The 14196-nt window shown below is 36.4% G+C and overlaps 1 protein-coding gene across 4 annotated transcripts in view; it reads right to left on the reverse strand.

Moving 5' to 3' along the window:
- Positions 1-14196, reverse strand: part of MKLN1 (muskelin 1) — a 165711-nt gene that overhangs the window by 2963 nt on the left and 148552 nt on the right. For 3 of the 4 annotated variants that reach the window (XM_047763693.1, XM_047763695.1, XM_047763696.1), the window contains one exon: positions 6473-6527. The exons of the other annotated variant lie outside the window; for it this stretch is intronic. In XM_047763693.1, the coding sequence (XP_047619649.1) occupies positions 6473-6527 (55 nt within the window). The remainder of the gene's footprint in view (positions 1-6472; positions 6528-14196) is intronic. 4 annotated transcript variants of the gene reach the window in all.

The following is a 14196-nucleotide window of genomic DNA, read 5'->3' on the forward strand; positions in this document are numbered from 1 at the left end:
ATTGCCAAGGATACCAGTTTCCTGGAAGGAAAATAACGCCTCAAGAAAGGTACATTCATCTTTATTTTTAAAAAAATTATTACTATTTTAAGTGTAAGGGCAAATGTTTACTTTTTTGAGATGAGCTTAAGATATAACAAAGCCTACTATCATATAAATTAATGGAAGGAAATAGCTCCAAAGCATAAAAAAATGGCTATTTCTAAATGGTGAGATTATATTCTTATTTTCTATTTTATGCTCTGGAGTTTTCAAAATTGCTTTATTTTCAACTTATTTTGTAAAAATGTTGTGGTACATTATGCGTGTGTGTGTGTGTATAACATACATAAAGATATATGTGTATATATATATATATATATATATACACACACACATACATATACATATATATCCCCTCCCCTGGCTGCAGTGTGCAGTGGTTTGATGTGAGATTTCGGTTCCCAGACCAGGGATCGAATTTGGGCTACAGTGGTGAAAACACTGAATCCTAACCACTAGACCACCAGGGAACTCTTGGTACATCATGTTTTTTTTTTTTTTTTTTGTCTTTTGCCTTTTCTAGGGCCACTCCCGCGGCATATGGAGGTTCCCAGGCTAGGGGTTGAATCGGAGCTGTAGCCGCCAGAGCCACAGCAACGCGGGATCTGAGCCTCGTCTGCAACCTACACCACAGCTCATGGCAAAGACGGATCCTTAACCCACTGAACAAGGGCAGGGATCGAACCCGCAACCTCATGGTTCCTAGTCGGATTTGTCAACCAGTGCACCACCACGGGAACTCCTACATTATGTTTTTAAGAGAAGACACTGATTCTGTGACAGTACTCTATAAAATAAAACCATTTTGATGAGATCAAATGATTTAGGAGGGAAGGAAACAACACCTGAACCCCTACTACATGTTAGGTTCTTTATATATGACCATTCACTGTGACAATGAATTCACAATGAACATTCATTGTGACAAAAAAAGAAGTAGTTATCATAAAACTTCAATTTCAGATGAGACAGCTTAGATTAGAGAGAGTCAGTAATTTAATAATTATCATAGTTGGTGAGGGAAGAGTATGGAGTGTGAACCCCTGTCTGTCTGACTCCAAAGCCCATTTATTTATTTTTATTAACTACATGAGTGCTTGTTAAATTGTAGGCAATGTGCTAAATAAGTTCATTTAACCCTCAAGAGAATGCCTTTTATTTTTATTCACCATTTACCAACGAGGAACTTGAAATTTACACTATCATTAGATGAATGGTTAAACTAAGGTAGATCCCTTTTATGGAATATTGTGTATCACTTAAGAATACAATAAATCTAGTACAGTTTCATGCAAAAATCTCCAAGCCACATCAAAAAAAATATGCAGAGAATACATGCTTTTAAATTACCCAATAAATGAAACTGGAACACACAAAACCATCCATCTAAACCTGTGCATATATATAGTTGATCCTCATTATTCACAGATGCCGTATCTGTGCATTTGCCTACCTGCTAAAATTCGTAACCCTGAAATCAGTATCTGTGCCATTTTTGTGGTCACTCACAGACATGCGCACAGTGGCAAAAAATTTGAGTTGCCACATGCATATGTTCTTGGCTGAGGTCAAACTAGGTAATGCCCTGCCTTCCTGTTTCAGCTCTCATACTATAGACAACTGTCTTTTTCACAGTCTATTGGGTGTTATGTTTTTCACATTTTGTGTTTTTTAAAAATATTTTTTATTATAGTTGATTTACAATGTTCTGTCCATTCCTGCTGTACAGCAAAGTGACCCAGTTGTATATACACACAAACACACACACACACATTCTTTTTCTCATATTATCTTTCATCATGTTCTGCCACAGGTGATTGGTTATAGTTCCTTGTGCTATATATACAGCAAGATCTCATTGCTTATCTATTTTAAAATAACAAAATAATGTCAATTGTAGCAATATGGATGGAACTGGAGATTCTTGTACTACATGAAGTCAGAAAAAGAAAGACAAATACTGTATGAGATCACTTATATGTGGAATCTAAAATATGGCACAAACGAACCTATCTACAGAACAGAAACAAACTCATAGACATAGAGAATAGACTTGTGGTTGCCAAGGAGGAGGGGAGGGAGTTTGGGGTTAGGAGACACACATTTTGTGTTTTGTTGGTGACTTCACAGCTTAAAATGGCCCCCGAGTGTAGTGTGGAAGTCTTGGCTAGGGTCCCAAGTATAAGAGGACGGTGATGTGCCTTGTGGAGAAAAGACACATTAGATAGGCTTTGTTCAGGAATGAGTTATACTGCTATTGGCATGAGTTCTCTGTTAATGAATCAGCAATACAAAAAAATAAGGAAAGTGTCTTTCAACAGAAACACACCTAAAACAACATTATATATTGACAAAAACTGACAAAAATTCTGTGACAAGAGGCTCATCTAACTCTTTTTTTTCTTTTTTCTTTTTTTTTTTTTGTCTTTTTGCTATTTCTTGGGCCGCTCCCGTGGAATATGGAGGTTCCCAGGCTAGGGGTCGAATCGGAGCCTGCAGCCACCAGCCTACACTAGAGCCACAGCAACGCAGGATCCAAGCCTTGTCTGCAGCCTACACCACAGCTCACGGCAACGCCGGGGATCGTTAACCCACTGAGCAAGGGCAGGGACCGAACCCGCAACCTCATGGTTCCTAGTCGGATTCGTTAACCATTGTGCCACGACGGGAACTCCTCATCTAACTCTTTTCCATAAGAGCAATGGGTCAGTATTCACCAATTCAGTGTTACAGGTGACTTTACAGAATACTATTGTGAATAATGAGAATCAACTCTATCTGTATGTTCATGTGTAAATATCTGCCAGATATGGGTGGTTACACTTGAAGGAAGGAGACCGAGACCAAGAGACATTGTTCAAAGAGAATCTTAAAACTTTATCTGTTGTCAACACTGAAAAAAAAAAAAACATAAAAAAAAATAGGTGGGGTACCAGTAAAACTCATCAACAGCAACATGTCTATTTAAATGGTAGAGATGGGACAAAAAAAGGGTATTGATTCAAAACCTCTTGCTCCCAACCACTGTTTCTCTCAAGTCATTTTCACCACACAGCAGAATGAGGAACTTAAGTGGAAACTGGTAAAGCTCAATGACAGGTAGTACAGTTAGTGACTTAGAGAATGAGCTCTAAATTCAAACTACTAGGATATGAATTCTGGTTTCACTATTCATTAGCACTGTTCCTGAGCAAATTTGTTTCTTCATATATAAAAAAGGATCATACTACTGCTACTTTATAGGGTTAACTATGAAAACTAAATGAGTTATGACATGTAAAGTGTTTAGATAGTACTGGGCCCCACAGTAAGAGCTCAATAAATATTAGCTATCACTTTATTGCCACTACTATAACTGAAGACAATGACTGCTCTAAAAGAGTAACCTATTAGGAACATACTTTTAAGTTAACATCCTATACAAACTAGGTAGCTTTTCCTATTTATGGTGAAGAAACAGTAAGGATCCTCATTTTTGTCCTAGATAGAATGAGAGAATTTTCTTTGTACATTTCTTTTTTCTAAAATAAATTTATTACTATACAAAAATCACCTGTAAACATGTGGGCTAAGGAGTACCCATGTGGCTCAGCAGGTTAAGTATCTGGCATTGTCACTGCAGTGGCTCAGGCTGCTGCTGTGCTGCAGGTTTGATCCTTGGCCAGGGAACTTTCGTATGCTGTGGGTATGGACAAAACAATCCCCCAAAACCATGTGGGCTAGAGACAGGAGGCTGAAGGAAGTATCTTGCTGGAATATAGGTTTGGTAGATTTGGCAAGAATAAAGGCTAAAAGGGCACAGTAAATGCTATGAAACACCTAAGGTTCCTCATTCGTGGAAGAGCACTGTACTTTATTTTTATTTATTTATTTAATAATTATTATATTTTCTTTTTTCAGCTGCACCCACGGCACATGGAAGTTCCTGGGCAGGGATCAAATCTGAGCCAGAGCTGACTTTTATTTATTTTACTATTTTTCAAACCAACAACTTGAGGTAAGCACTCTCACTACTTCTACTTTACACATGAAGAAATTAATGATTAAAGATCACTTTGAACCTGTGCCACAGCAGTGACCTGAGCCATAGAAGTGACAATGCTGGACCCTTAACCTGCTGAGCCACCAGGGAACTCCTCAAAGTTACTTTTATTGTATTTATTTGTCTTTTTTTTGCCTTTTTCTAGGGCCACTCCTGTGGCATATGGTGGTTCCCAGGCTAGGGGTCGAATCGGAGCTAGAGCTGCCAGCCTACACCAGAGCCACAGCAACGCGGGATCCGAGCCGCGTCTGCAACCTACACTGCAGCTCACGGCAACGCCGGATCGTTAACCCACTGAGCAAGAGCAGGGACCGAACCTGCAACCTCATGGTTCCTAGTCGGATTCGTTAACCACTGAGCCATGACGGGAACTCCTAAACCTATATTCTGACTCTTAACCACTATAATACACTCTTATCGCTTAACTACTAAACAAACTGCTCTCTTCAGATGACATTGGAAACAAAATCCCATTGGACTTTTCCTGTTTTGTATTTTTTTTCTACTGTGTTTGTATTGATCTCAGTGTATATGTAGTCTGTTTAGAATCCAAGTAAAACAAACTGTTCTGCAAAACATTACCTGATGGCGAATCGGGCAGAGAAAGATGAAAGGAGGTAAGTTAAAGGTAAAATATTTGCTGACAGCAGTCTAATATATTTAAATGACTGCCAAGAAATTCTTGTTCTAAGGCTAAATATAAGTCAGCCAGAGACATTTTAGGGTTGTCCACCACTAAAATAAAAATAATGGTTCTGGGCGGCAGTATTCATACCTAACAAGGCACACATTCATTCAAACTGAGTATCTATGTGCCAGGTTCCCAATTCATGTATCACTAAATCTGTTTCAAATGACAAAATTCAAAAGAGTATGAAATTTCTAAAATTATGCAAGGAGTTCCCATAGTGGCTCAGCAGAAACAAACCTGACTAGCATCCACGAGTACACAGGTTGGATCCCTGGCCTTGCTCAGTAGGTTAAAGGATCCGACATTGCCGTGAGCTGTGGTGTAGGTCACAGATGCGGCTCCGATCTGGTGTTGCTGTGGCTGTGGTGTAGGCTGGCAACTGTAGCTCCACTTTGACCCCTAGCCTGGGAACCTCCATATGCCATGGGTGCAGCCCTAAAAAAAGACAAAAAAAAATTATGCTTATACCATCTGAAAACATCTTTTAAAAGCCCTTGAGTGAGTGGAACAGTCGTAAACAATTATTTAAACTTTTAGGAGAAGCTACTGGAGCTATGTTTTATAGCAGTACTCTTGCTTAGTGGAATTCTACATCTAATCTGGAATTAAACTCCAGATGGAGTGGCCTTGATCCGTAGTGAAGCTCAATTACTTGTTATGGAAGAAGAAAGGGCAGGACCCCAAGAAACACTTGCTATTCTTTCCCATGCCAGTGAAAAACACCAGAATTCTTTACATGTGTTTTTTCTTTGAAGTATGTTTCACTTTTAAGAGACAAGAGGACAGACACTGAAGAAATTACACTGATATTCCAAAGTGTTATTTTATTCCAAAGACAAAGAGAAGTATTTATATTACATATGCTAGAAAATATTATTGCTCAACTTTAAGGCAAAATAAAAACGGCACCAGCATTAATGAGATTAATATGCATTCACAGTATAACTGCATTTTATAATGAAAAGAGGAAAGCTAGGAATTTCCATATCTCAAAAAGATACGTTCTTTGTAAAAGCGAAGCTATAATGATTTATCCTAACAATAGGATCCTTGAAAAGTCGCCTGACTAAAGTTGTGGGTTCTGAAACTTCTAGAGCCTCCACCTACTACAATCTAATTTAACTACTTTAATAACTCATTAATACTAAATAAGAGTACTATTAAGTAAACACTGATGCCCATATCTGGGATGTCTGAGAAACACTTGAACAATTAAGAAACACACAAAAATTCCCATTTTCAGGAAAGAGATAACCCATATTTCTAATCCCAAACATTCATTTCATTGCCCACCCCAACCACTCTGTTGATAATGCACAATTCCACAAAGAGCAAAATGAGAGGAAAACCATTCAACCCACAAGTGTTGTCTCATGGTAAGTATATATCAGTAATACAGCCTACATTCCAAAACAATGCTATACAAATTAATTTATTTTTATTAGGCTTCTATTGCCATCTGTTTACGTAATAATCCAGCAATTGGTATAATAGGAACTGTAAACTGATCCATGAACTGGTGACTAATGCTTGGAAAATAACTTTGTGGCAGATTATTAGAAATTTTGCATGCTATCTTGAAATTTGCTTCATTTGTTTGAATGACATGTCATCTGATATTTCATTTAAAAGAAATCAAAATCCAACCTCCCAAATGCTAGGGCATATGGCTGGATAAACTACACTGGAACACTTACCTAGAGCTGTGAAATCTGAACCAGATTTAAATAGAGCTGAAGCTAGGAGCTGAAACTGTAAAAGAAAAATAGGAGCAAATTAGCTTGGTAAGCACATTGGAGGAAAACCTTATAATTCTGACCATTTATTGGCCACTGGATGTCTCTGGACATGTGTTGCATAAGTCTATTCACCAGAGAGTGGCAAGAAGTACACTATAAAGAACATGCTGACTTTTCTTTTGGACTATTATCATTTTCCAAAATACCAGACCAAATCCTGGAATTATTTTATTTTAAAAATATATTAGAAATTCCCCTGTGGCTCAGTGGGTTAAGGATCTGGTTGTCACTGTGCCACAGGCACAGATTCAATCTGATATGGATGCAAACTAACTGTTCATCAATAGATGAATGAATAAAGATGTGGTATACATATACAATGGAATTCTACTCAGCCATAAAAAAGAATGAAATCCTGGGAGTTCCCTAGTGGCTTAGTGAGTTAAGGATCAGGCACTGTCACTGCTGTGACACAGGTTTAATCCCTGGCCTGGGAACTTCTGCATGCTGCAGGTGCAGCCAAAAAAAAAGGATAAAGTTCTGAAACATCATGGATGGACGTGGAGAGTATTATGCTTAGTGAAATAAGTCAGACAGAGAAAGCCAAACACTGGACTTTACCACTTAGACATGTAAAGTAAAAAATAAAATAACGAATGAATGTAACAAAATGGAAACAGACTCACAGATAGAGAGTACTAGTGCTTACCAATAAGAAAATGGAACAGGTTGGGGGAAGATAGGAACAGGGGATTAAGAGGTACAAACTACTATGTATAAAATAAATAAGGTAGGAATTCCTGTGTGGCTCAGCAGGTTACGAACCCAACTAGTATCCATGAGGAGGTGGGTTCAATCCCTGGGCTTACTCAATGGATCTGGCATTGCTGTGAGCTGTGGTTTAGGTCGCAGATATGGCTCAGACCCTGTGTTGCTGTGGCTGTGGTGTAGGCCAGCAGCTGTAGCTTAGATTTGCCTCCAGCCTGGGACCCTCCATGTGGTGCAGTTGCGGCCCTAAAAAGCAAAAATAAATAAAGAAGCTACAAAGATATACTGTACAGCACAGGGAATATAGCCAGTATTTGTAATATAAATATAATATATACTATAATGTATTAAAATATTGAATCACTATTATACACCTGAAACTAATATAATATTGTAAATCAATTATACCTCAATTTAAAAAAATACTAAAAAAAATAAAAAATATAAAAAAAATTCATTTGGGGAATCTATCACATATAAAGAGATTGATGCCTGTACACAGTTACTGAACTTTAAAAATAAATGCACACTAACATAAAATACCTGATGTCTCTGCTGTGTAAATGAAACACTGAGAAAAAAGCATGGTTATTATGTGTAAGCCATTCCTAAATTATAATTTAGACTGGTTTTCCATGGTAATGTATAATTGTATTATTACATAATTATAAAGGCTCAAAGGCCTTTTTTACACTGAAAAAATATTACTAAGTGTTGATTAGATTCCCAGGTTAGCCAGGGTTAGTTTAAATCAGTGTAACTGAACAATGACAAAATAAGACAAAACTACTGCATTACTGGTACTTGAACAAATTGGTAAAAATGAAAGTATTAGGATAACTATTTAATTTATCTTGAATGACGATGCTGGGAAACAAGCAAGTTAAAGGGAGGAATGAGAGTGGACAAATGAGTAGAGTCTCAAAGAAGTTACTTGGCACTTTGCAAGGCTTGAGAAGTGGATACCACTGATTCCTCAGGATGTATTTTACACTTATGCTTGCAGCCTTTAAAATTTCACCTGATTAATGATCCTTTGAATGTCAGAAATTGGACAATATTCCAGAAGTTACTAAGTGAGAGTTAGGGAAAAAAGGATAAAAGGAAGAGTTTAAAATATACGGAGGTTCTTTGTATATTCTGGGATCAAGCCTCAGTCAGATTTATCTATTGCAAGTATTATTTAGTCTGTGGCGTGTCTTTTTTTTTGATGATGTCTTTTAATGAGTTGAAATTTTAGTTTTGTTAAAGTCCAATTTGTCACGGTTTTTCTTTTCTGATTAGCGCCTTTTGTGTCATGTCTAAGAAAGTTTTGCTTATCCTATGGTTGTGAAGATATTGTTTTCTTCTTAATGCTTTATTGTTCTCAGTTTTATATTCTGATCCATAATCCATCTTAAATTAATTTTTGTGTTAAGAGTGAGAAAGGAGTTGAGATATCCAGTTATTTAGCACCATTTGTTAAAACGACTTTTTCCCCACTGTATTTGGCGCTCTGATCGAAAAAAAAAAAAAATCAATTAATTGCACATGAGTCTATTTTGAACATGACCTCTGTTCTGTTCTATTGATTTATCTGTCTAACCTTAAGGCAGTACCGCACCACCTTGATTACTAGGGCCGCTACAGAGTCCTTAAATCAGGGAGTAAGTATGAGACCTCCAACTTTTTCTTTGTTCAAGATTGTTCTGGCTAGACCAAAGCCTTTGCAGTTCCACTAAATTTCAGAGCAAGTTTGTCTATTTCCTCAACAACAATAAAGAAATCCAAACTGGCTGGAACCATGACAGGAAATGCATTAGATTTAGGGAGAATGGGCATCTCAATAATTTTTAGTCTTTCAAACCATAAAAGTGATTTATCTGTCCATTTCTTTAGGTATTCTTTAATTTCTTTCAATAGACTTGTTTCTGCATATTTGATTATTTTTGATATTAATATAAAGAACTTCTAAAACTTCATTTTCTAACTGTTCATTGCTGGTAGAAAATAATATTATAATAAAACTAACAACATATTTTATTGACCTTGTATTCTGTGACCTTGCTAAATTCAATTATCTTAGTATACTGTTTTGTAGATTGCATGGGGTTTTCTATGTACACAATAATGCAAACAATTTTACTTCTTCCTTTCTAATCTATATGCTGTTTCTTTCTTTTTCTTACCTTACTGCACTAGCTAGGACTTCTGGCACAATGCCAAATAGATGTATTGAGAGCAGATATCTCTTCCTTTGACATAATCTTAAGGGAAAGGGTTTAATGTTTTACAATTAAGTATCGTACTAGCTGTGTGCTTTTCACAGATGCTTTTATGAGATTTATGACATTTCTTTTTATTCCTGGTTTAAGATTTTATTATTATTATTATTTTTTTAATCACAAATAGGTTTTACATTCTGTCAAACGCTTTACTTCACTTAATGGTGGTTTTTCTCCTTCATTCTGCACATGTGGAGAATTACACTGATTGATTTCAAATGTTAAACTAACCCTGTATTCCTAAGATAAACCTCCTCTTGGCTCTTGTGCATTACCTTTTTTATATATTGCTGAATTCAATTAGTTAACATTTTCTTAAGAATTTTTTACCTACATTCACAAAAGGTACTAGTCTGTAATTTTCTTTGCCTGTAATGTCTTTCTTGGGTTTTTTTATATCATGCTTCATAAAAGGATTTAGAAAGTGTTCTGTCTTCCTCTGATTTTTAATAATCTATTCAGAATTGGTATGTTTTTCCTCCTTGAAGAATTGATGGAATTTACTGATATAGCATTCAGGCCTAGAGTTTTCTCTGTTGGAAAATTTTCAATTACAAATTCAGTCTTTCAGATGTAAGCTATTATACATGGAGGGGATAAACAACGAGGTAGAGCACAGAGAACTATATTCAATGTCCTATGATAAACCATAATGGAAAAAAAATTTTTTTAAAAAGTGTATAAAGCTAAACTTAAACCATGGCCAATATTGGCAAAGACAAATAAAATGCACCCTCCAATTCAATATCTGTCTGTAATTGATACGGAATTCCTTAAGATTTTCTAATTCTTCTTGCATCAATTTTGGTAAGTTGAATCATTCAAGAAATTTATTCATTTCATCAATCTGCTGAATTTGTGGACAGAGTTGTTCATAGTATCTCCTTAGTTATTTTTTAACATACATAGGGTTGTAATATTTCCTCTTCATTTGTGATGTTGATAATTTATGCTTTCATTACTTTTTTTTCTTGATAAGTCTCGCTAGAGTTTGACCAATTTTAGTCTCCTTTTCAAAGAACAAATTTTTCGGTTTTTACATTTTTTCCTATTGTTTCCTATTTCACCAATTTCCTATCTTCCATTTATGTGGGATTAATTTGTTCCTTTTTTCTAAGATGAAAGATAAACTTCACTGGCTCTATATACAGAAGGATGGGGAGAAAACCGATATTTTAACAAGTCAATTAAATAAGTGACACTGACATGTACTAGCCTAGAATTTTAATGAGTACCAAGTAATAGCACACAATCTGAATAAAGTCAGACCTTTCTCCCAAATTCCAGAATGAAATATTCAACTATCACCTCAACATCTCAAGTTGCCTGTTTCACAGGCATCTCAAACTGAACATATGCAAAATTAAACTCCCGATTCCAGTCAGGAGTCCCCACCTTCTATTTTCAGTTTATAGTAACTCCATCTTTACAGTTTTTCGGGCTCAAAAATTTGGAGTCATTTCTTTCAAATCCTACATTCAATCTGTCATAATGTTGTTGATTCCTTCTTTAAAATATATTAAGAATCTAATCCACTTTACTTTGCACCATTTCTACTGCTACTACTTTGGTCCGAGCAACAATTCCCCGTGCTTAGTTACATTTCTACAACCTGCCTTATAGGTCTCTTTGCCTCCATCTTTGTTCCCTTTCGGTCTATTCTTAATACAGTCGTCAGAGTGATCTAATTAAAACATAAAGCAGATGACACCACTCCTCTGCATGCACAAAACCCTGAGCCTGCTCCTGTTCATTCAGAAAAAGCCAAAGACCTAACGATGAAGTCACTTGCAATCTGTTCTGCCAATCCCTGCCCTTACATCTCTGACCTCATCTCTGACCACTCTCACTCTCCCCACCTCTACTCCAACTACAAAAGGCTTCTTGCTGTTCTAAAAAGCCAAATGCTCCCATACTAGGGTCTTTGTTCTAGCCCTTCCTTTGCTAGGAACTATCTTCTTCAAATTATCTACTTAGATCACTTGCTCACATTCTTCAAATCCTTGTGCAAATCAGATTTCTAAATGAGGGCCATTACGATTACCCTATTTAATACGGCAACTGCTCAATTCTTACCCCTTATACTTCTGATCTCTTTTTGACTTTTCTATATTTATCAAATTCTAATGCATTATATAACTTGCTTATTTAATGTGCTTATTATTTCCCCCATTAGCATGTAAGTACCTTCTCTTAGGCAGCTTGTTTGGTTCACTGATGTATCTCCTGTGCCTAGAATGCCTGGAATATTGTAGGGACTTAATACACATGTGTTAAATGAATGACACCAGCACTTTGAAAGATCAGCAGAAAGATAATTAATTCAAAATGTGCAACACTGGCTGAAAAGTTGTTTTTCTCATTCCTTCTCTTTTATAGAATCCTCCCTGAAAATGGTAGTATTGATTTAGGCATTGTTTTCTTGGCCATTTTTCTAGGGAAAAAAAAAATCATTTTCATAAGCTTTCTTAGAAACTCATCACCAGTTTAGAACCCATATTCTGGAGACTGGAGAGAAGCAAAAAGCCAGGATATATAGTTGATAGTCTACCATCTTTTCCTCACTAACAGGCACAATGATGATCACCATCATGATAACCATCCGAAAAAGGGGAGGGGTACTCTACAAGCCACTTCTCGTTGCTGATAAAATCATTTACCATAACGAAAACTTTGTAAAACATACATAGAGAACAAAAACAAACTACTACAGAAAATGAATAGCAGTAGTAAGGCCTTACTCAATAAGGGGAATGATTTCTTATAAGGAAAATGAAGATCTATGTGCCTCACTAACAAATACTGTAAGTGCATATATATATACTGGAGCTGTCACCAAGGGATTTCTTTTCCAAAACAAAAGCTGTCCACACATTTTTAAACAAAATAATAACCTTAAAGATCAGTAATTCTCAGTTTTTTTAGGTATGTTTTCAGTTTTGTGTTATAAAAGAGCACACAGAGAAGAATCTTAGGGTGACGGTACTGTTTCTAAAGTGATTCTGATGCTGGCATATACATACAATATCACATTACTAGCTTCTACTAGGGCTAAACAATTCTTGATAGATACAGCTTTTAAGAAACGGAATGGAAGTCTGTGGCACACAAAAATCACAATCTGATACGATTTAGGAAAAGAGAAAAAAGGAAACCCACTACCAAAATTCTGAAAATGACTCTGCTTGAACTCGAGATACCTCCCTGTCCTGGTTTTTCCATTAGTTTAGCTTTAAGAACAAACTGTCTGTTTTCTTTGGCCTACTTGCAGCTTACACAGCTGAAATTATTTACTATGCAACATTTTGTTTTGTTTTTAAAAAGAGAAAAATGAATGTTCCCAGATTCTATAGCCATTTATTAGATAGATTATGGTGAAAATATAAGAAAATCCACCTACAACTCTCAAATGCATGGTCTAACATAATGGACTCTTTACAACTATGTTCAATTTAGAAGTCATAATAGGTTAAACCAAATACATTTTGCTACTTGGCAAAATTATGATAATTCTTTCCATTTCAAATAGTATCATGAATTGACTGAAGACTCTAGAAAAGACAATTAACTGTCCCGTTCCACAGGGTTTTAAAGTGTGCTCTACTGATTCTCTACCCTAGGGAAGGGCTATAACCAATACTGAGTAACAGAAATAAGGCTTATTTTCATAGTAGGCAACTACGAAAGACCATTTCTTTGTTTCATGCCAAGGACACGCAGACTCTACTGCTTGAAAGTACAATGAACCTGGTATCTGAAAGTCATTCATCATTAAATCTGAAACCTGTGTCAACGATGAACAGAGAAAAACAGTTTGATGTTGCTATTACAAAGCCAAAGCAAAGCAACAGCTAACAGGGAAACAGATGTAAGGAACAGAACTACATATAATCACTACTTTGGAGCGCTGAAGGTAAAATGGATTGCAGTTCAGATGCTGCTAGATGAACTATGAATAAGAATAGCTGGTGGAGTTCCCTTTGTGGTGCAGTGGAAACAAATCCGACTAGGAACCATGAGGTTGTGGGTTCAATCCCTGGCCTTGCTCAGTGGGTTAAGGATCCGGCATTGCCATGGGCTGTGCTGTAACTAGCAGATGTGGCTTGGATCTGGTGTTGCTGTGGCTGTGGCGTAGGCCAGCAGCTGAAGCTATGATTAGACCCCTAGCCTGGGAACCTCCATATGCTGTGGGTGCAGCCCTAAAAAGCCAAAAAAAAAAAAAAAAAAGAATAGCTGGCAAAAGGAAAAAGTGACAAAAGGAATCTCAGAAGTTAGTAGGAAGAGAGATAATAAGACCATGAAGTTCACTGTAAGTGTATTCACTCACACACACTGGATAAGCAAATACGTCCTAGGAATATTAAATCTTAGAAGCGGTTGCTTCCATTCCATGTTATGTAACAAAAAAACTGAAAAGTAATGATTTGTTACTAATTTCTCAAGTTTAGGGACTACAGATGAATGAAGTTAGCAGCCTATGGTCAAACTATACTGCTACAAAATTCAGATAACAAAATATCAAGCCAGCAAAGATTTTACTCCCACCAACCTCTCCACTTTCTCCTTACAAAAAAGGAGGGTTTTTTTTCCTTCTTTTAGGGGATTTCTGGAGTAGCAAGAGAAAAAATTTATACTGAACCATTACATAGC

This window comes from Phacochoerus africanus, chromosome 16, assembly GCF_016906955.1.
Source record: "Phacochoerus africanus isolate WHEZ1 chromosome 16, ROS_Pafr_v1, whole genome shotgun sequence".
Lineage (NCBI taxonomy): Eukaryota > Metazoa > Chordata > Mammalia > Artiodactyla > Suidae > Phacochoerus > Phacochoerus africanus.